The sequence below is a fragment of the Cryptomeria japonica genome, chromosome 8, assembly GCF_030272615.1.
Source record: "Cryptomeria japonica chromosome 8, Sugi_1.0, whole genome shotgun sequence".
Lineage (NCBI taxonomy): Eukaryota > Viridiplantae > Streptophyta > Pinopsida > Cupressales > Cupressaceae > Cryptomeria > Cryptomeria japonica.
The window spans coordinates 448,965,394-448,989,381 of NC_081412.1; the positions used below are offsets into that span (position 1 = coordinate 448,965,394).

Below are 23,988 nucleotides of genomic sequence, written 5' to 3' on the forward strand. Positions count from 1 at the left end.
ACTGGAATCACTCTTAGGACTATTGATATCAAGAGTTGCTTGCACCACTATAGGAGATTTGCATTTGGACTTAGTAGCCACAACACTAGGTGGTTCACACCCAATTCCTTGGCATTGGAAATTGTTTGTAGGTTGTTCTTGTTGACTAAATACCTTAGGAGATAGTGGGAGTTGATCAACATGAAATATATACTCACGACATCCCATGTCTTTAAACTTGAAATTTTCTTTGATCTCTACTTGTTTTGATGTAGAAGTTTTCAAGGATTCAGGATCCACATATGTTGATGAAGGAATAGCTTCTCGATTCACTGGGATTGTTATTTATGATCTAGGTCGCAGATTGTTGCAATATATGAATGGATTAGGATCAGCTTTGACGGTCACTTCAAATCCATTGTGAGGAAACATAATGCATTGGTGGCATGTAGATGGGACTGCTCTCATCTCATGAATCTACTCTCATCTCATGAATCCAAGGACGTCCTAGCAATATGTTGTATGTGAGATCAAGGTCTAGGACTTGACAAATCACATCTTTTGTAACTGGCCCAACTCTGATAGGTAAGGTGACTGTGCCTTTAGATGAACGCTCTTCATCATCATATGCCTTGATGGTAATTTTGTTTGTAGAATTCATAGCTTTATCTGAATATCCCAATTGTTTAATAGTGCTCAATGTGCAAATGTTTAGACCTGCTCCTCCATCTATCAGGACTCGTTTTATTCGATGTTTGTGTATGAAGGCTTCAATGTGTAAAGGTGCATTATGTGGCTGACTTACGGAGGCGTCATCAGCTTCTGTGAATGTAAGGGAGTGTGGAATGGAAAGGTATCCCACCATGGCTTGAAACTAGTCCACATTCAAATCAGTAGAAACGGCAATGTCTCTCAAGATTTTTTCAAGAATGGCTTTATGTGCGGGGGATATGCATAAGAGTTCAAGGATGGAGATAAGTGCAGGTGTCTTCCCTAACTGTTCTACAAGGTCGTATTCAGGCTTGGTTGATGAGGAAGCGGTGTTTTTAGCTGGAGCACCTTGCAAAGTGAATTTACCTCGACGGGTTGTAACATTACATTCAGAGGTAGGTTCGGAAGAAGATCCAATTCCTCTCAGAATGATCTTGGGTCTCTGGGTAGAATTCTCAGGCATTTTGTCCTTGATGATAATGGTAGAGACATAATTGTCCATCAAAATATGATTGATAGTTGAATCATAGTTATAGGATGCTCTGGTATAGTTGGTTTGGTCATCTGTGGTTGCAGCTTTTCCCTTGTCATGTTTTGGGAATGGTTCCTTAAACATCTCATGTTCTTGGTTAGATGAGTGTCCTTCAATCTCAATGTCACCTCTATCAATGAGATTTTGTATGATGTTCTTTAGTCAATGGCAATTTCTTGTCTTGTGGCCCTTGCTCTTATGAAATTCGCAATACTCATCATCATTCCACCAATTTGGTTTGACCTTTGGTTCATATGGAGGAAAATCTAGAATAGTGATTACTTTGTTTGCCACTAGCTTTTTGAAAACTGACTCAAGTGGTTCTCCCAATGGAGTGTACTTCCTTCGTGACTTTGAAGTTGTTTGAGTATTCACTTGATTGTTTGTAGAACTTGATCCCGAAAAACTGATTTTGGGTCGCACTGTATTGGCATCAACAACACCATCATTGACTGTGTTCTTGTTTTCATTCCAAAATATTGGCTTATCTTTTCCTTTAAAGTCATCTTTGTTTTCCTTGAAGATCTTAATGACTCCTTGTTCAATTAGGACCTTTTCTGTCGCTAAGCCTTTTTCAATGACGTCCTTGAAGGTGGACAAACAAGCTTTCCTTAGATCATAGCCAATGTCTTTGTTAACATTTTGGGTGAACATCTCTACCATTTGTTTTTGTGTAATTTCACAAGAGCATCTACTAGCTAGATTCCTCCATCTTTGTAAAAATGATGAAAAAGATTCTCCATCCTTTTGCTTGGTGTTGCACAAGGTAGTGACTGATATGTCTATCTCTATGTTGTATGAGAAATGTTGGATAAATGCCTCTGCTAAATCACCCCATGACTTAATACCAGGTGGGAGTTGGGAGAACCATTCCATAGCTTTCTCACCTAAGCTTTGTGGGAATAATCTCATCAAATATGTCTCTTCTGCTGCTACCTCAATGCAAGTTGTGAAAAACTGTCTTATATGTGTTTTAGGATCCCCTTTTCCTCTATACTTATCAAACTTAGGTGTCACGAAATGTGTAGGAAAAGGAGGCATTGGAATGCTCTTGTCAAATGGATAAAGACATATGTCTCTCATTGTGTAAGTTGGCTTCGGTGTATTTATGTCCTCCATTTTCTTTTGTAATTCCTTGATTTGCTGTTCCAAATCGCTCTTAGGTGGAGATCGACTTCTTGGACCATACCCCATGCTTGAGGCACCAATTGGAGGAGGAGCATGTTGCATATATGGATGATATTGATCATACACATGTTCATATGGAGGAGGTCTATAATGATGTTGCGTATATGGACCACTTGGTATAGAGTCATGGTGAGGAATGAAATATCTGCTTTGTCCATGTATACCATACTCTATAGGCATGTCATGAGTTTGTTCTAGTGTGTTGCCCCAAAATTTGACGCGAGGTTTCCTTGTGTCCAAATTTTGAGCATGCCTTTGAATATCTAATTGCTTTGGTGGTTGATCCTTAGCATTGGTATGTGATTGAGCATATTTTTCTGCATAACACTTCCATAATGGTCTACAAAGGTGAGTATCATATGCTTGACCATGTGTGTATGGGACCTCTGGTTTTTGAAACAAAGATGATGGTGATTCAGGCACCATATGTGGTCCTTTATTGCCTCCACTATTAGGCCTCCTTTGATCCATGTTTGAGTGAGTTTGTTGCAAAGGTCGATTTTCCATTATTTGAGACATGTCAAAATCATGAGGTATCTTGGCCCCACTTTGTGCCATCACTTGTAGGAAGTATTGTCTATCCCTCCTCATTATTTCCTCAACCAATCGATTAAAATGAGGATTCATAATGGTGTCTTCCACTTCTGTTGAATGTACAGAAAAGTTGTCCATATTGTCATTGTGTGTATCATTGTTGTTTGTAGTGTCCATGTGCTCAACATTTGGAATGTTTCTATAGGCATCCATGTCAGGTAATGTAGTATGATCAGAATTGAAAAAGATATCATTGTCATACTCATAGGAACTCATGTTTGTGGATTCTTGAGCCTCTTTAGTTTCTCTCCTAGATTTTTGGGAACGGGTTTCAACCATGAACTAGGTATTGACCAAGATGTGTGAGACTAGATGAAAATGGAAAGAGTATGGAAGACCAAGAGTTGGATGGAATGTAAATGAATCTGAAGTTTACTTGCAATGTCCAAAGTGTAAGACCAAGTATGTATATAGTAGAGTAGGTGTGACTTTCCAAAGAGATGATAGTTTCTCTTGATGAGGTAAGTTGACCTTGACTCTAAGTAAGACCAAATGAGACCCAAAGGTGATAGACCTTGATGAGGGACCACTTAGAAAAATGTTGTTGTATGTAGTGTGTTGACAAAGCAAGATGAGGACAAGCAAGTGACCTTTTGACTCGAGTTTAGACAAATGTGTATGTAATGTAAGGTGTAAAGCAATGATGGACTTTGTGAGACCCAAAGATAGGTTGAATGCTTGATGAAACCCTGGAGAAATAACCTAGGAAGCTCAAGAATTCTGAAACTGACTATGTTTGTTTGCTGGACTGTAAAAGTTTTTTTTAATTCTGAACACAGACATGTCTGTATACTGCACAGACATGATTTCCTGACACAGACGTGGTTCTGTTTAACACAGACGCAAGTCTAAGATTTTGTAAATGCAATGTTGATTCTGAGAACACAGACATGTTTCTGCCCTTCATAGACGCAGTTATATGACACAGACACTATTCTGTCAGACACAGACGCATTTCTGCAAAATTTGTGCAATTTTTTTTTCAATCTGTGAAGTTGCTTTGTTGTGACCAAATATGGATGTTTGACTATTTTTTGTGACAAGAGGACACAGTGTTGATGAGGACTCAATGTTTGCAAGTGTTTAGACTCAAAATGACTCCAAGAAAAGTGTGTTGTTTGATGTAAGAATGTTTTGCATACACTTGAAGACACAAAAGACACAATGTTTTGTTGTTTGGTCTTGAATGTTTGATTGTTCAAAATAAGACAAGCACAATTCTTATGGTTGGCCAAGACTCACTTCTCAGGGCAGCCAAGCATCAGTCCCCACGAAAACTCCTTGTGGCGAACTTTGTATCTCTACTAAGAACCGTATGTGTGTGGGCCGCTACCAGAGGTCCGACCTCCTGCCCCAACAACTAGAAGGATTTTGGCTTCTAAAACAAAAAGGTGCTAGTAAGGGCATCCGCTTGTGTGGCCATACATGCGGCACTTTCAGCTCTATAAATATAGAAGGCTCCCAGCCGGTAGGGGTTACGCCCTACAACTGATCAAATAAATTTGATCAAACGGGTTTATGGGGAGACATAGTGTCGGTACGAACTAATCAGCACATGTTATCCATAGTTTTCACCATGGATACATTTATTTATAGTAGTTTGGAAGAAGATGGCTTTTCTTTTGCTACCACTTGGGTCGTTCTCTCCTCACTAGTAGTCCTAATGACCACACGGGGAGACAGGCCCTCTAAAGATGAAACAAAAAGAGCCTATTGCTCAAGACACAAAAGACAATGGTTCAATTTTAGTGCACCAATTGAAGTGTTTGCTAATCTATGAAAACAAAACACACAATGAAAGATCAAAAACCGTTGCCAAGGTCCTACAACAAAGATCTATTAGTAGTTTGGATTGTTTCAAATAATCACCCCTTCCTGCAAGCACACAAGTTAGGTAAATTTTAGATCCAAAAGACTTTGTGAAAATAGGGGCCTTCAACAAAACGATTTTGCTTTCAAGACAAGCTGCACCAATTTCGTTAGCTAGATCTGAAAATGTTAGCTCAAAATAAACCAAATCTAAAAAAAACCAAATGATGAAAAACTGAATCAATGAAAACCCCCAAAAACAAAATCAGTGCGCATAGACACGGGTATCATAAACACAAACGCGGCTTCTGGACACAGACGTGCCTGAAAACCCCACAGACGTGACTAGGGAACACAGACGCGATTTCTGGAATCTGCAAAAAAAAAAACTGTCAAGGGTGTGGACGCAATCCTAGATGTCGTAAACGCGGCTGAAAACCAAAAACGCGATCCAAAAGTATGCAGACGTGAAAATACCAAAATACTATCGAAAATGTCAAATCTGCAACTTCAAAACACAAAATCTGCAACAAGGATGTTAAATGCAAAAGGGACAAGAGTCCCACCGGGCGTGCCAAAATGTATATGGTGAAAATGGATTAACAATATTGAAAGACTAAATGAATTCAACCACAAAACCCTAGCCTAACAACAACAAAGATCCACCATAACATATGAAGATTACCTAAGACAATGCAAATCAAATGAAATCACAAAGATTATACCATCACATGTTCGATAGGGTTTGAATCTCCATTCTTCCTATCTCCATTGATCTTGCTTGATATTTTTGCTCTCAGATTTTATGTGCACAAGAGCTCAACAAAGAACGGAATGTGGTTGCAAGTAGGATCTCATATGAAAAGCGTAGTGTAGTCAAATGCATAATTGAATTAGTCAGGGTTTGATAATGAAGGAAGCATCTCCTTATATAGAAGACACTATATGAAATGGAGGGATAAGATTGAGAGTTGTAAAAGAGGTCGGCTATGATTAGAGGGTAGGTAGAGAAAATAAGAAAATAATAAGAGGGTAGGTAGTGTAGGAATTAAGAGATGAATGACATGTGTCATGGGTAGAAAAGGCTAATGAATTAATTAAATAAATAAAGATTTATTTAATTAATAGAAGAAGTGGGATAATTAAATAAATAAGATATTTATTTAATTCAGGAAAAGGATAATTTAAATAAATAAATGTATTTATTTAAATGAGAAATGAGGCTAGAAGAGGATAAATGAATTAATTAAATAAATAAAGATTTATTTAATTAATAAATGAATTAGGCTTAGATAATTAACTAAATAAAATATTCATTTAATTAGACATGACAATTTTAGGTGTCTACAGAAAGAAACTACACTCTATTGCTTTATTCTATGATATGATCTTCTAGATCGAGGTCTTGGCTCAATAGGTGAGAGCTTCAGATGGTAGGCACAAGGTCATGAGGTTTAGTCTCTCCCCAACCCACGTGATAGCTAAGGATGTGTCTGTAGAGTCAAAAATTGCATACCCCTTTGTAATTCCACCTACAGTTTTGTAACCACTTTAGTGTCCATTCTCCTAGCATTTGGGTAGGCTCATTTCAGCCCTTGCATCAACCTTTTCCCTCTCTTAGGATGCTCAAGACACCTTTCAGCAACTATCTTTCAGCTTCTATTTCATTTTAGCCACGTGTTTCTCTTGCCACTTGTTTTTTAGCGTGATTCATCTGGAAACTAGCATGTTACGTGGACATCTATGCATCGCGCATTTGTCTTGCAACATCTTAATGTTCAAATGTCAGCTTTGTGCATTTCGACACTTGTCAACTATCTTGGTTGGTGGAAACGGCTCAGAATCTCCTAAATGGCTTGCTAGCCTCTTCTATCCCTCCTATTCTCTCATTTTAAATCCATGTTTCTCTTCATCAAAGCTCTTGCTCTCTTTTGGTTCTTCAAGCAATCTCTCTTGACTCTCTCTCTCTCTCTTGCTACAGTAGTCTCTAATTTTCTACAACACTCTTAAGCTCTCACAATAATCTTTTGCAACTCTCTTGGCTTTATCATGCCTCTTTGGCAATATCTTTCTATCATTCTATCTATCTCATCCTTGAGCATCTTGGGATTTATCACATCCCCTATCTATTTGATCTTTTTTTCATTCTAACTTATTTATCTTTTGATCTATCTATCTATCTATCTGGGTTGTTCGTGGAGGTGAAAACACCAAAGTGGGGTTCTGACTGAGGTAGACCTCTAAACACAACCCCCAACATTTTTCATCTTCTTCATGTGTGCAAGTTAATTAAAGGCATTCGAATGCACGAGAGTTTGCTTTTGCTCTATTTATTTCATTCGCATTCATTTCTATTTATATTTATTATCTAAACTATTTGTTATCACGTTTCTAACGTTTGGGTTTTGCAATTTATCTTAAGAACACAGAGTTGAGTTTTGTGTTTCTAAGTCTTTTCTGTCTGCGGTCTATACGAGACTACAACGTGTCACGTAGACATCCTTGACCGAGACGCTCAGACTTAGATAGATAACTTCATGTGTCTACTCTTACCATTTCTATAATTAGATATCTTCACCAGTTTCACTAGTTGGAGATATCTGAATGTATGTTGTGAAATTGGCTCTCAAGGGAACATAATTCTTCCCTTTGCAAGGTCACTTTTGCATTATTACAGTGGTGTGCCAATGTCACTTATCACATTAAAATATTTACCTGACACACTTCTCAAACTGAGATTCTAAAGTAGATGATATGATCTTCTATAATCAATATAAAATTATACAAGAATGGAAGAAACGGTTTGTCAAAGCTTATGTAACTTCATTGCCATATTTGTCTAGAGTAAATAATCTTCTTGTTTTAGGATGAGAAAGATCATTTGATATTTATGAAAACATGATAATTGCATTACCATAGTTTTTAAGAATAAATAAGCTCTTTTATGAGAGAGAAATCACATTTGATGGTTATGGAAGAATGATATGATTCAACTATTTTATGTCTTCAAGTCCCACTAATAATTTTGTATTAGTGTATAATATTTTTTATTCAATTCTTTAAGCCTAGATTCCCTAATCCTAAAAATCTATAGCAAAAGAAACTTCTTTCTAGGTTATTTGTGTTCAACATTTTATATAAAGATTACCAACATTTAATTTTGTTGATTTATTTTTTTATTAATTTTATGCACTAGAAAATAAAGTATATATAGACTTTTTTATGTAATTCTAATTGCACAACCTTGAGATAATGTGATTCTTCAAAAAAAAGGCTTTCATCTTTAGAATACTAAGATCTAACTAATAAAATGAATAAACTTATATATACTTCTTTATTGTGACATGGGAAATAGAACCACACACGATAGTAGAACTCAGATCATGAATACTCTCATGAATAGAAAAATATTGACAAAATAAAACTATTGTTTTCCCTTTTGAAGTGTCTACCCCCTTTAGAGAATTGATATACCTATAAATGACAAAAAAATGTTCTCAACTCCTCACATCTAAGATCTTCAAGAATTAACATGTCACTATTATGTAGAGGTTGTAGCTTTTATTCTTCTAACATTTATCTTTGCAAGAGCATCCATGGTGGTAGGAGATTCAAATTTGAATTTGGCATATTCATCCTTGAATTTAGAATATTCCTTCTGAGGTTGTAGATTCTTGGAGTGATAACTTGTGACAACTCACAAATTCACTCCTAAAAGAAATTTGTTGAAATGTGCGCCCAAGGATGAGTAATTGGGCAATTTCTATTTTGAGGTCCTATTGAGTGGAGTTGATGGCATAGTGGATTGTTATTCTTAGCATGGAGGTGGGTGAAGGGGACAAAGAATACAAAATCTTTGAAGACAATTTCTAAGTTGGGAAGATGTCTTTCCCTTGTTTGGGCATGACTTTTTGGGGTTTACCAAAAATAGGTTTTGGTAACTATGGTGGTTAACAGGCAAGTTTCAACATTCATTTTATGATTCCCATGTGTAGATTTTTGGGAAGTTTGAGGGCAAGAAGAAATTTGTCTTTGAACAAATTGTAGATTTGAAGATGGAGAAAAATGATTATGGGTAGATTTTAGGGTTAAAGATTTTTGAAGCCAGGTTGATTCTTGTTGTGGGATGAAGGTTTCAGAACTAGTTTGGCAACATGACGCATGAGATTAAGTGTTTGGCTTGTAATTTCTCTTTGTTATTGTGACTAATTATTATCAGTTTATATAATATTTTGGAGTGTTTGTAATGCCTATAAGGCTACCATGTAATGTATTTGCAGATTTTCTATGTAGTTTATTCATTTCTTGAACGTTTGGATTGAATTGATGAGAAGTAGTTTGCTAATTTTCTACATTTACTTGCATATCTGAGTTGCAAATGTATGTGGTTTTGGGATATTTTAAGTCAAATATTTCATTGATTTACATTTCTTTTTTGAGAAGGTATTCACCCATTTTTCAATCATATCAAAGTGGGAGTTCCTGAGTGAGCAGGTATAAGCGTTGCTGGAAGTAGTTAGCACTGGGATCTATGGGTAGGGTGTGTGAGTAGTGTTCTTAAGCGTGCAAATAGAGTGTTGAAAGTGAGGCAGTCATGCACAAGATCTATGGTGGAGTGTGTGTATGAGCAAGTTGCAAGAGGAGCTAGTTAAGAAATTTGTTGAGAAGAGGTTCCTAGGTTGTAAACATATCATTTCAAATTACCTTGGTTATCTGATGCAAAGAGATTCAAATTTGAATTTGGCATATTCAACCTAAATTTAGAATATTCTTTCTTGGGGCATAGATTCTTGGAGTTACAACTTGTAACAAATCACAAATTCACTCCTAAAAGATAGTTGTTTGAATGAGTGATTGAGCAACTTCTATTTTGGGGTCTTATTGAGTGGAGTTGATGGCATAATGGACTGCTATTCTTAGCATGCAGGTGGGTGGAGGCGACAAAGCATCCAAAAGCTTTGAAGGCAATTTCTAAGTTGGGAAGATGTTTTTCCCTTGTTTGGGCATGACTTTTTGGGGGTTACCAAAAATAGGTATTGGTAACTATTGTTGTTTTTTATATTAAAAGAAGCAAAAACTAGGTGTTGGACCCTTACATTAACCAGTAGCAACGCATTAACAGCACATTAATTGCAACTATGAAAAACAAAAACAAAGACTAGTCGTGACGGCACTTCCACAACAAGACAAGCGTAAAAAAACCTATCAAGCCAAAAACCCAAACCCCAGCTCAAGGAGGGGGATAAGCGCCCAATCCTTGACACATAGGGGTTTAGGGGAGGGGGGAAGACATCCCCTTTATGCCTGCAACAAACAATAGTCCAGGCAATACTGCCACAAGGATCCATAACAGAATAAGAGTGCGGGGAGGTCCCCGCAATAGATCTATCCACTATGGATGCAGGTTGTTGTGGCAAAATAGTGAAAGGTTTCAACGACAGAATAGCATCAGATTCAGATTCAGCATGAGTAGGACGCTGCAGAATAGTAGAATCAAGAGTGGGGGCCTCAGCAATGGAAGCCAAAACAGTAGAAGCGAGAGGATCAAAAAGAGTAACTGTAGTAGTGAGGGGCACAACATCCTCCTAGGAGAAGAAATCATCCTCAAGAGAGGAGTCAACCTTGACCGTCAAATGATCTACAGTAGCTTTCTTCCACCAAGTAGTAGCACCCTTATGGCAAGGAATAGAGCACTCTGAAGCAAGATGACCTATTGAGAAGCATTTCCAATAGTGAAAGGGGAGGCCCTCATAATCCAATGGTTGTGTTCATGGCACATCCCCAACCATAAGAACTACATCTCTCGAGAGAGGCAAAGAGATGTCAATGTCAATTAAAATTCGAGCAAAGGTAGAATGCTCCATAGAAGATGTGGCCTCATCCACCTTCAAGAAACATCCAATGGAGTTGTCAATGGCCTCATAGCAAGAGAGTTCCCGCAAATGGAGAGGAAGATTGGGAAGGTGAACCCAAACTGAATGCACATTAAGTGGTTCAATAAAGGGGTTAAAGGAAGTTGTCCATGACTTTACAAAAACAAAGTCATCTCGATCCCCAGGCCCACAACTTACCCAAAACCAAATCTCTTTCCGAAGAAGAAATAAAGATAGCAATGAAAAACCCCTTAGCACAAGGATAGAGCTCAATGTTATGTGCAACCAGAGGCTTCCAAGAAACACTCACCCAACGATGGAGGTATGGAAGAGAAGGTTGTTGGCATTTTTGATAATGATGTTGTGATTGTCATTGATGGACACACACTTGCTTTGAGATCACTTTTTGTATAATGAGTTATGCTCAACCGGTATTTGTTCCAACCGGTATTATGTATTATAGTCTTTAGACTATCGGTGTTTTGCAGAAAGTGTTTACCGATCTCAAGCGTTATGAAGACCTCAAGCAGTTCGAGGATCCCAAAGCAGTACGAAGGAACAAAGCGGTTGTTATCATTTTTCCCAGTCTTCATTTTAACAAACCGGTAATTGGTAAAATATGTGAACCGGTAATCGGCTAAATGTATGAACCGGTATTACTCTGTGATGAGTTACCAACTGGTATTTTTGTGATGAGTTATCATCCACCGACACTTTGGCGGTGATTTTGTGTCGTGTTACCAAATGTGTCCAGATGCACTGAACCTAGGAACTTGCAATGTAATCCTATTGGACCGACATGAAATCAGATTCCTCTATAAGGACATCATGTCTAGGGTTTTAGGTGGTTGATGAGGTTTTTGTATGTGCGATCATAGAAGAAGATTAGGTCTGTGTGAAGAAATAGAGTGTGGAGATATTGAGGACTGAAGTAATGCTGAAATGCATTAACAATGAGCTGTCAAGGATCTAACCAAGCATATTGTGCTAGTATTTAGATCACTCACTTGTTGATTACTCACATCTTCGACAAGTCTGAAACCCTTAACCGGGTAGGCCTAGCAAAGCCTTTGTAAATCCTCTAACAAGGTGGTTCACAACTATGGATCTGAAATCCTCTCACAAGGTAGTCTTTAATCGGACTTATCTCCTAACAGAGATCGAGATTCCTAACAGGATCTGTTCTGGTGAAGAACATTGTATGAACTTAACCAGTTTGATCTTAACCGGTCTGGTTACTATTTTGTAGATAGTTACTTGTGAGTTTCATCTCACCGTGGTTTTTCCCATTTGGGTTTCCACGTCAAAATCTCGTGTTATGGTGATTGTGCTCGTGTGTAAATGCCTTATTTGTTGTTTGGTTTGCATTTGTTTTAACCGATTTGTTAGTAAATCTGTTATACCGGTTTACTACTAAATTGTTTAAGTGTTTGAGTTCAGTATTTATTGGTATACTAATTCACCCCCCCCCCCTCTTAGTATTCATCAAAGGCTAGAGTCCAGCAAATCTGCACACCAATGCACGACTCTGATAGAACTCAATATTATCTACAATATCATGTCCATAAACCATCAAAGGGGAGGATTTGGCACAAGGAAGAGGGTAAATCCCCTTAGAGGGATGAGTAGCAACTCCAGCCACCCGAGCAAAACTTCATCTAGGAGGTCTAGGAAGGGCCATGACCTCAACAACACCAGGAGTCATCTCATCTCCAATGCCTCCACTAGGTGTAGCAGAACCACCAATGGGAGGGGGGGGAGCAGACCCAAACCAGCCGGAGTTGTGGAAGACATAAGGAGGGGTGGGGGGCACAACCCAACCAGAGTGGTGGCATACACACCACCCACACCCATCGAACCATCACCAAGTGCCTCGCCACACCGAGATGCAATCGCAGAGCCGACGCCACCGACAGGAGGAAGGGGGAAAATCCATCCACAGTGAACGCGTTCAAATCCGACAAGGTGGGAGAGTCGTTGGAGACATCACTATGTATTGTAACTATTGTTGTTAAAAGGCACATTTCAACATTTATTTTCAGGGTCCCATTTTCAAATTTTTGGGAAGTTTGAGGGGAAGAAGAAATTTGTCTTTGAAGATAGAGAAATATGATTATGGGTAGATTTCAAGCTTAAAGATTTGAAGCCATGTTGATTCTTATTGTAGGCTGGAGGTTTGCAATAGGATGCATAAGATGAAATGTTTTGGCTTGTAATTTCTCTTTGTTATTGTGACTGATTATTATCAGTTTATATCGAATTTCGAAGTGTTTGTAATGCCTATAAGGCTGTCATGCAATGTATTTGTGGATTTTCTATATAGTCTATTCATTTCCTAAACATTTGGATTGAATTAATGAGAAGTAGTTTGTTGATTTTTTACATTTAATTACATATCTAAGTTGCAAATGTACATGGTTTTAGATTATGAGCATACCCTAAGTCAAATTTTTTATTGATTTGCATTTGTGGTTTGAGAGGTTTTTTACCCCTTTATCATAAATGGAGATTTTTGAAGAGTGGTTTATAATTCCTTACTTAAATGGTAAACTAATGTACTGGCTAGTGCTATCAAATGATAATGTGAATGGAGAAATTAAATGCTATTATAAACATAAATGAAAGATTTAAATGAAGAAAAAAAGCAACAAGCAACAAGCAAAACTCAAATGGTATTGGAAAATGGTCTTCTACCAAAATGTATTGCTCAAATGAACATGTATAGATACAAAATAGTTATATCAATTTCTCCACTCATTTTTTTCTTCACCTTCTCGTTGCTACAACGACTTCAATTCTCCACCTACTTATTAGCTCAAGCTATCAATGTCTTCTTATTGAGTGCTAGAAACATTCAATTACGGTATAGAAACCTCTTGTATAGAATTCAAAATGCAAGAACGAGCAAAACACTTCACATTCTTGTTGAAATATTTAATGTCTTGAGGATCACAATCTAGTTACTTCTTCATTCAAATTTAATAGATTCATTTATGCTTGAAAGCTTTTCTCATCTCGAATAACAGACCATCCTCCCATAAGAAAATTTCACTTATATATAAGATGCCTTACAGGTAGGCCAAAGCTTAACCTTATTATTTTTTGAATCTATACTTAATGTTCTAAAGCTTTGCCTCGGTCTCGATTTATAGTAAGTGTTTGAAGGCATATAAAAGATGCCATAGTAGATGCCATAGTAGGCTGATACGAATTTTAGCAGTTGCGATTGAATGGATGCCCTATTAACACCCGTGATGATCGCAAAGGGTTAAGGTAGATTTTAATCATATCCTTACTTGGACATACTTAATTACGTCATTTAGGTTTGTCTCCATCTTACACATGAAAAGAAATTGTTATTAATTCCATGGTGAGGTTTAAAGTATGTTGCATTGATCATAATATTTTGACAGACAAATTAAGGTGTACTTTTTTCCACACTTTATGTGCATTATAGGCATTACAAGCTCTCCTTGAATGTCTATTATCTTCAACGCTGCATCTTTGCCACACATCAAGAGGCACCACGTCAATTTCCACTTCATTAATGTAAGTGGTAGCTATGGCAAGCTTCCCACTTTCATCAACTTGCATGTTTTTTCTACAAGCGATCTACTGAGTAAGTTATGGAAACTTATAGTACTTCAATCTGTGTTGCATCCATCTTTGAGAAATCAAGTTTCTTTCAAAGATTGAATTAATAAATTATTAACCATGATGGTCTCACTTGCATCTTGGCCTACCTTTTGCATTATGAAAGCCAAGTTCTCATTCATATTAGGACAACATCCTAGGTCTCTTCCTTCTTGGACTGCCTTCTTCCATGGGAGTATAATTCAAGTATATATCTTCCAACACTTGGCATCATATGCCCATTAGTGCCACAACGGTTAAATGCTTATTTGGACCCTTCCCACGATGAACATCAACACTCTTTACCTTAAGTAGCTCCATGGCTCCAAAGTAGTCTTTGATTGCCCTTCTTACTGCCCATATCGGTCTACATAGCCTTCTTGTTTTAATCATCATATTTCAAAATGCCATGCAAGATATAATTCTTCCATTGTCATCTCTCTGGAAAGAAGCCTAAAGGAAGAAAAGCAGACTGTCAAATGTTCTTTTGTGTGTATATTTGCTACATAAGCATGACCTTGTAGCATTTGCTTTCTTTTCGTCACATCTATATGACAACACAAAAAAATTGCAGTTTCTCATAAATAGTTTGCATACTCGAATATACGCCCAATCTATCATTGGTGCATGAGCAACCTACAAGACTCCTTGATAACATATTGACATAAGATGAAACAGAATAGGATTTTGACGGCTGTTACAGATCTTGTTGTGATATTTATTTCTCATTTCATGAATATCAATCTTAGACATGACCTTAATTTATCTCTCGTAAATGAAACCCTTGATGATGTGTTGTAAATCTGTAATGGAAGGAGTCCATTATGAAAATGATTTTGTGATTGCTTTTATTGAAAATTTTATAATTCACATAAGGTTTTGCGCCTCTGTAGATGATATCAATGGTGTCCTAGTTCACGACCTTGTAAGGCAATTTTCATTCTACCCAAAATGTGTGCTTGTATCATCCCATCCTTTTGTTGCTCAGGTTGTCTTTTCTTACATGCAAGTCTCCTAATAACACTTCCTACACACACAACGTGTGTGTATTGCAAGTGTCATTGCTGGGGTCTTTTATAGAAGTTCGGAACTATCCAGAGTTTGTCTTGTTTATTTATAAAGTTATTGTAACTAATGCAACGGTTTTGAAAAAGTATATATATCCAAAATTCTCAGAAGGCAATTGCCAATTTCATCACTAAGGCAGAAATGGCATTAATAACTTTTGTAACAATAACCAAGAAAGAAAATAGCAATGTAAATGCCAAAGATTGGAGGTTAATGGAAACAAAGCAGTAGTAGCACTTTTGTTTCTTTTATTTTCCTCGCACTTGCTGATCATATTTAAAAATTGCACTATGTACAGGTTTACCATCATGCAATTTGAACCATCTATTGTCCAAGACACAAAATCAATTATCCCATTATATGCTACATAGATTTTACAATATCTTCAACAGTAGCAAATCCCTGATCAACTGATTATCCATGCCATCTTCACCATTGTGACTCGGATTCAAAAGGCCCTGCAATCAAAAAATTTATCCTCATATATGTTATAGAACATAACTTTTGTAAAATGCAATTGCCCATTTGATATCAAGATCAGGTATCCATTAGATATAGGAATAAGCATTCATGAAGCATAATCATCTCCTCTTCCAAAATGCAGCAGCCTAGAGCATTACTCTTCATCCATTTGACTGCTTTAGGTTATTCCGAGCCCACCTATGATCAATCTATTTATATGATTTATCAATGAATTGTGCAACAGGTGTTTCTATGTTTTCATTCTGCAGTCCATTTACTCTATCTCTATCTATGAATATATAACTCATTTTTATAATTACCATTGCTTATCCTTAGCCAATCAGCCTCTAAAAGCATTTTGATACACTTTAATTATGATATAAGATAGATAATATCCCTTCAATTAGTATAGGCAATCCTTAATTTCCCTTCATTTTGATACATTATCTTAAGAAATCCTATGTCCACTAAAACCTGTAGGGAAAACTATGATCTAAAATAGATAATTTCCCTTCAATTAGTATGAGCAATCCTTAATTTCCCTTCATTTTGATACATCATCTTAAGAAATCCTATGTCCACTAAAACCTGTAGGGGAAACACCTCTAGATTTTTTATCTAGTTATCAATTGTAAGAACTGTGAAAAGTGAAGCTAAATTAAAGGTTTACAGACTCACAAAATTAGGCATGCCCGTTAAGGAGAAACCTATACTATGCCTGACAGACTAGCAACCAACCACACTTCAGGTTGGTAGCCAATTCGTGCAAACATCCCATCAAATGATGTATATTTAATGGAACGAGAAAAATATTACAAATAATTCTGTGACACCCTATTCTTGTTTCCAGTTTACCATGATTTAGCACAAGCCTTTGTTGCTGAATGTTACAACTGCTGAGTGTTTCTGCATGTCAATTAAGAAAAATGCATGAAATTTGAGTATTTTACCTGACAATATCTTCATTGTGAGACATACTTCCAGAGTGTATTTCCTATTTATCTGCACCGTCCATAAGTCAACACAACTGACTCTATCCACACATTTCATGATCTAGAGCTCATATAAGTATTCTCCAACACAAGGTTTGCACATTAAAGACTTAATTGATTTTCAGAAAGCGTCCAACATTATACATTCCTGGCATTTAATACTAATGATACAGACTTGATCCTCTCAGCATTGAATTCAGCAAAAAATTGAAAAAAGCAGACCACTTCTACGTTATGTTTTTTCCAAAAGTGCAGTAAGTGGTGCAAATGATAAATCTCTAAACAATTTGTACTGATACAACTGTCTCCTTTCGAGTCACCAATACCTTCACTCCAGCAAGCTCCAGCTGCAATGACAATATCAAGGCTGACTTGCCCTATTACAACAATTACATCCATTAATATGTCAATATTGTAATCTTAGTTTACTTTCACAGTCTGCAGCCACACTTCTTGAAGTTACAAAACCTTCTGACGGCTCAGACAATTCTCCTAATTCTTGATTGTATAAAAAGTCATGATCATACTTATCATCTCTAAATCCTGGGCTGTGCAGCCAATTTGTGCTTGCCAAGTTTCCCTTTGAATGAATGCTACCTTGCTGACTTGCCGGGGAGATTCTGCTTCCTCTCTCACTTCCAAAATCATCATCATCCAATTCACTCCCTAGGCCTAGAGCAATGCTTACACTATGTTCTGAACTAGCATTGCTGCTTGTTGCTACTGGAGAGTCAGAAATACTAGCTGGCCTGCTTCTAGCAACTCCTGATCTGACACTGTACAGAGATGATGTTGGAATATTGGTCATGAGAGGCCGCAAGCTACTGGGTGTACTTCGACGTATATCCTGGAAAAAATCATGTTAGTTTGACTTTTATAGTCTTCAACTAAGGCTGTTTGCAAAAACATTTGATCCACCATCATCAATAGGTGGCATAAAATTTCATCCATAAATGAAAACTTACACGTTCAGACTAAAGAAATGAAAGCATAGCATACCATGTGTCTCAAAGCCATATCCAAGGATTTCTTAGAAAGAGTCCGCCCAAAACCTGTACTATCTGGAGATGATGCAGGCTTTACTGGTCGTTTGGAATGCATAGTGGATGTAGTAGATCTTGTGGATAATTGATCTTCCTGCCGTGGAGCAGCTTTTCTCGCACTGATTACCTTATCAACCATCTTGCTACCAAGTAGGCCAGGGATCATGATGTCATTTCCATTACGATGCGGTTTGCTGGACTGCACACTAGATCGGTCACTGCCATGCATTTCACTTGAGATTCTTCCTCTTGTGATACTTGGAGAACAAGACTGTCTTCGGGGCCTGCCACTAGCATTAGATGCTTCATTAGTAGATCTTGCAGCACTGGGAGCTCCAGGTCTGCCTCTTGTGGCTGAAATTGGTCGCTCCGGCATGGTTGTCCTCAAATTTGGAGGCACATCAAGTGAAAAATCAGGCATAGATGAAGGAGGACAAGGTCGAGATTTTACAGAAGGAGAGCTTCCTCGTGAAGGTGCTGAATTTCTAGAAGGTATTGAGGCCGCCTTACTCACCGATGAAGAGCGGCCTGGTGGCATAGTACTAATTTGACTTGAGGAAGGAGTGGAAGGTCGCCTTGTCGGTGTGGATGGTCTTGATGATGGTCTTGATGCAGGAACTGTAGATCTTGATACAGGAACTGTAGACCTTGAGGCTGGCAAAGTAGGCCTTGCTGTAGGGGTTGAAGGCCTTGATACAGTCCCTGCAGATCTTGATGCAGGAACCATAGTTCTCGATGTAGGTGTAGATGGTCTTGATGCAGTTGCTCCAGACCGTGATGTAGGCATCATGGACTTTGGTGCAGACACTGTCGACCTTGAGGTGGGAGTAGATGGACGAGATGGAACATGACCCATGCCTGTGGACATTGATGACCTCTTAATATTTGTATTCATAGAATTGTTTGACCCAGAAGAGGTAGTAGTCTGTCGTGAAATCAAACTACTCCTTGCAGACATGGATGTTGCTTCCATCTGATGATTCATGAGCTGCACATTTAAAAATATAATGTCATCGACTAGTTCATTAAGTGCAAAAAAAGTCTGAAAGAGATCATTCCAATGTAAATCATACAGATATAGGAACAGAATAGGGAAAACGGCCATGCTGAGCAGTCCAAACAGAGTAACAAAAGAAAACAAACTTTTTTTCAGCAATGGCAACAGAAATAACAAAACCATGATACCCATGCTCCCTCAAAATATATTTATAATTTGACACATAAGAGAAACAGCAAGAGAAATTTGATGATGAAACAGAACAAAAAAAAATCGAAGATATGGAATGAACAGTCATGACTTGTGCAATAGAGACCGTCTTTTAATTATATGACACATTTTAAAAATATAATGTCATTACCAATTAAAGGCTGGGCAGTTCAAACTTCAAACACAGTGGCAAAGGAAAACAAATATATTTTCTTTCAGTGATGAACAGCAGAAATAGCAAGACCATAAACAGAATGCTCCCAGAATTAAATATTTTCTTAACAGTATAATTTAACACATACAAGAAGCACTGGGAGAAAACTCATGTTCAAACTGAACAAAAAAAAATACAAAAGAGGTAGAAGTGATGTTCATAACCAGTAGACTACAGACCATTTTTATTTTGTAATGATTTGAGAAAATAATCTCATACACCAATTCATGCATTCAGTTGAAAAAAAGCCTGAAAGAAACATTCCAATATTAAATAATGATAGCTAAAAGCCAGTTAAAGCATTCAAGTTGGGCAACTTGATCATGTTGACAAAGTAACAAAAATTTTGTTTCAGCCATGAACAACAGACATAGAAAGACCATGACCTGCATGCTACCTTAAATATATTTGTAGTTTGACTTTTGACTGTTGACATGTACAAGGAGGGCAAGAGAAATTTAAGTGTGAAACAGTACCAAAAAATGTAAAAGAGATGATAGCAGCATTCATGACTAGTGTAATAGAGACTATATTGTAATCATTTAACCAAGGGGAATAATTAACGTTTACTCAGTTGCAATTTATAACTGCACAAATGCGTTTTGTTCCACGAACTCCATTGTCCTTGGATTTTGTCACTCAACTTCCTCAATGCCTTTGATGCGCAATATACTCAAAATGCAGTATATGATAGAAGCAGCATACAGGCATTTGTGCATAACCTTGTTCTCACAAGACAAAAGACATTTTCAAAGACTGAACAAACTTGAAAAAAGCAAAATCACAAATTAAAAATTTAATTGTTGACAGATCTCTAGATAGATAACGTTATGGCTCTCCTAACTTGAGGTATTACCTCACCTTGGATATTGCATCTTCTTTAAACATTTCAAATTTGGCTCTATTGTAAAATATCAATATTTATATAATTTTTGATATAGTGAGCACAATAGGCATGTGCTATCAGGTTGTAAAATTTCTTAACCAGATTTCTTCACCCATCTGTCACACCTGTTTCGTCAATCATATTTCTATTACTATTTCCCAGGCTGAATCATATGGTGCGTGCATGCACGCCTTATAGGGGAAAAGACCCCCATTGTTCAGCATAGACTAATAGTTGAGATAGGATATGTTGATTGTAGTACCAATTTTTATGATGTGTGACTATAAGTTGTAGAAGTCTGAAATTATAATATTTAATACAATTAGTAGTCAATAATAATAGTACAAGAGCCAAAATAAGATGACACATGTATAACAATCACATACTACTTTTCACAAATTTAACGTACGAGTTAATTGTGAGCTCTCAAGACCCCAGGATAAGCTGCTAGACCAAAATATCTTCCGAGAAAATGGCAAGAACTTGCTTCAATAATGCAAGATTGATTGCTTGAATATGAAAATGTACAATGAGATGCCTTTCTTATAAAGACAAGGTTGAGACATAGGATTAGACAAGATTATGACATGTCTCTTAATCCTATGTAATGAAACAACTACCTCAACAATTTATTAAATGACCAAGGTAACTAAAATTAAATAAAAGTCATAAAAATAAGATAATGATAAGATCTTATCTAGACAATTAAGACTTCTAAAAGGACAACTAGGACCTAACTAGCCAAGTACAACACCTTCACTAGGTACAAGGCCTTATTGACACCAACATTTAAGACCACCTTAGATTTTAGGGTATTTTAATAAAGCCGAAGTAAATCGATTCAAAAGTATCCATCCATCCAATTGAATATGCCAAACAAAAATAGTAGTTTAACCATGACATAATATTATTAGTCCTACTTTTCCATACATTATTTGGAAAGTTATACAATATACTTATCGGCCACTAAACACAAAGTGCTAAACTACAAGATACTTTCCTCTACATACCAATTAGATAAGAGAATAAAATATTATTCTTCGGAATATCTCGGCAAATCAAAAGAGAAAAATATTTTAAATCCCTTGGGATAATATTGTGTAAATATCTAGAAATTTTCAGAATCCGTAAATTGCAGGAAGTAAAAAGTTTAAGGAGAAATAATTGATGTTTTGATTTACTCGTAAAATTTTAAAATAATACATTATTTAATAAATTTTAGAATTGTTTTTGTTTACATATAAAATTATAAATAAAAACAAAAATTAAAAATTTTAGAGTTAAAAATAATATATTACTATTTGAAAATTAGTTAGTCTGCTAAAAATACTAATGTATAACAGTTTAATTTTTTTTTTTTTTTTGATCGGTAACGTTGTTGATGTTTTGATTTACTCATAAAATTTTAAAATAATACATTATTTAATAAATTTTAGAATTGTTTTTGTTTATATATAAAATTATAAATAAAAACAAAAATTAAAAATTTTAGAGTTAAATATAATATATTACTATTTGAAAATTAGTTAGTCTGCTAAAAATACTAATGTATAACAGTTTAATTTATTTTATTTTATTTTTTTTGATCGGTAACGTTGTGATTATTTTGTATTTATTAAGAACGCTTTTAACTGGAGCTACGAGCCAGTGGGGGTCACAATGGGGGGCCCCCTCCCCAAGGGATTACAAGATGAGGTAATAACACCTCCTCGATGATATGAATGCCACACTTACAAATATTTTTGTTATATCTATCTCTCCTTATCACTCCATTCTCCTTATCTCTCCAAACATCTCCTTATCACTGCATTACAATTCTCCTTATCTCTCCAACACAGGCTTTTTTGTCGCTCCTTAAACTGGCAGGGGGGCATCATGATCTGGGCAAGGCACAGCGAATACGAGGAGACATCAACGCCTCACCAATGCATGGACACGGGAGCAGCGTGGATCACAGGAGGAAACAAGGTCAGCCGAAGACGAAGGGACTCGAACATGGGACCGCCCTCTCAACAGGGCTCGTGACAACCGTCACGCTGCAGGATCATCCCCGTTTAATTTATTTTTTTAAAGAAAATAACATATAACCATTTAAGGAGATAGAGGTATCGAAAGATATGGATAGAAAGAGAAAGAGAGATAGGAGGGGGATATAGGGAGATAGAGAGAGAGAGAGAGAGAGAGAGAGAGAGAGAGAGAGAGAGTATAGAATAACAAATATAATTATAATATTAAATAAATATATATATATATATGTATAAAATAAATATATAAGTGTGGGGGAGATGGCACGAACTGCTGAAAATTTGAATCGGAAGCAATTCCTAAAGGAGCAGCACGGAGCATGGCAGCGGGCATGGAGTGAAGCAAGGTGGCGTGGGCATCTGAGCGCAAGAGGCAGAAGATGCTACCCATGGAAACCATCCAGGATCTGGCAGCGAAAGAAAAATGGAAAACTTTGAGTTTGGAAAGATCTCGGATCCCACTGTTGCCGCATGATGGTATACATACTGGCATGTATCGGCCCCAATGGGTTTTTGAAGGGGGAGATGGATTGACAGATGCCATCCTTCTTACCAAAAACAGCATCAAGCGGGTCCTTCCTTGAGCAGAGATCAAATCACAACCCAGAAGAAGCGTCTGAAAAATCCTGGGCCTTCTTGGCCCAGACAGAGGCCGATCCCACAACAGAACCTAAGGAGGCAAGATACCTTCCCGACCGATAGTGTAGCAGAGCACCTTCAAAAGACAAAAACAAAGGTTCAAGATAGGCAAGAGTGGGTGGTTCAGGCAAACAAATATTCCAAAAGCAAATCAGGTTGACAATTGGAGATCCAAGAATCCAGGTATCGCCATCCGAACCAATGAAATTTGGAAAAGAAAGGGAGATCTTAAAGAAACCGATGAATGCTCCCGGAAACATACGGAGCTTCAAAATCAAGTGAGTGACCCCTCCACTTCAACAATCCTTTTGAATAATAATAGAATTGATGAAAGTAGGAAAGATCTCCGGAATAGATGCATATTCACCAAATAGGGTGGGGGACACTAGGGCAGGGGCAAGTTTGCTAACTAGTGTAGAGATCAATGGGGAAATGGGATTAAGGTCAAGTCGCTCCCTAATGATTACTTTATGGTTGAATTCCCGGATGGAAATGAAAGATGGAAAACCCTAAACAGTGGCCCCTATATATTGGACGGTATTGAAGTTCATTTGATAGATTGGCAACCAAATTTCAACCCTACAACCTGAATGTCCGGTTTGGGTAAGGCTATACAATATACCATCAGAATACTGAAATACGAAGTCTTTGAAAGAAGTCAGCAATTGCTTCGGATCTTTTATATATGCAGATGAAATCCTGGAAAACTGGATCTGGGGAAGTTTTGCAAGGATATGTGTCAGTGTCAACCAAATTTCAAGCATGCCGAATAAAGTTAGGATCTTGGGTAATGGGGAGGTGTGGACACAGAGAATTGACAAAGAAGATCAAATGTTTATCTGTCCTAAATGCTTTTCTAGAGAACATATTGGGGTGGAGTGTGAAGTTTCAGCAAAAATCTCTAGAGCATATTCATGCACACAAAAGACAGAATTGCCACATGTAGATAACAGGTTCAAAGAACAGAGTAAGGACCCCCCCCCTCTGACTCAGAATTACCAGAGCGAATGAATGAAGTTACGGACAGCGCAGAGCCCCAAAGGAAATTATCAGTTGAGGAAATTATGGGAGTTTCTGAGATCCCTACCATCCCCACAAATGGATCTCAACAGGAGATGCCACATCAGTGCGACA

General features: G+C 37.2%; 1 protein-coding gene across 1 annotated transcript in view; it reads right to left on the bottom strand.

Annotated features, from left to right (window-relative positions):
- Positions 1 to 16,918: 16,918 nt before the first annotated feature.
- The window catches only part of LOC131052616 (uncharacterized), a 48,268-nt gene continuing 41,198 nt past the window's right edge, over positions 16,919 to 23,988 (bottom strand). The window contains exons 4-5 of the mRNA XM_057987226.2: positions 17,841 to 18,872; positions 16,919 to 17,688 (exon numbers count right to left, since the gene is read on the bottom strand). Coding sequence (XP_057843209.2) covers positions 17,248 to 17,688; positions 17,841 to 18,872 — 1,473 coding nt within the window. The 3' untranslated portion in view covers positions 16,919 to 17,247. The remainder of the gene's footprint in view (positions 17,689 to 17,840; positions 18,873 to 23,988) is intronic.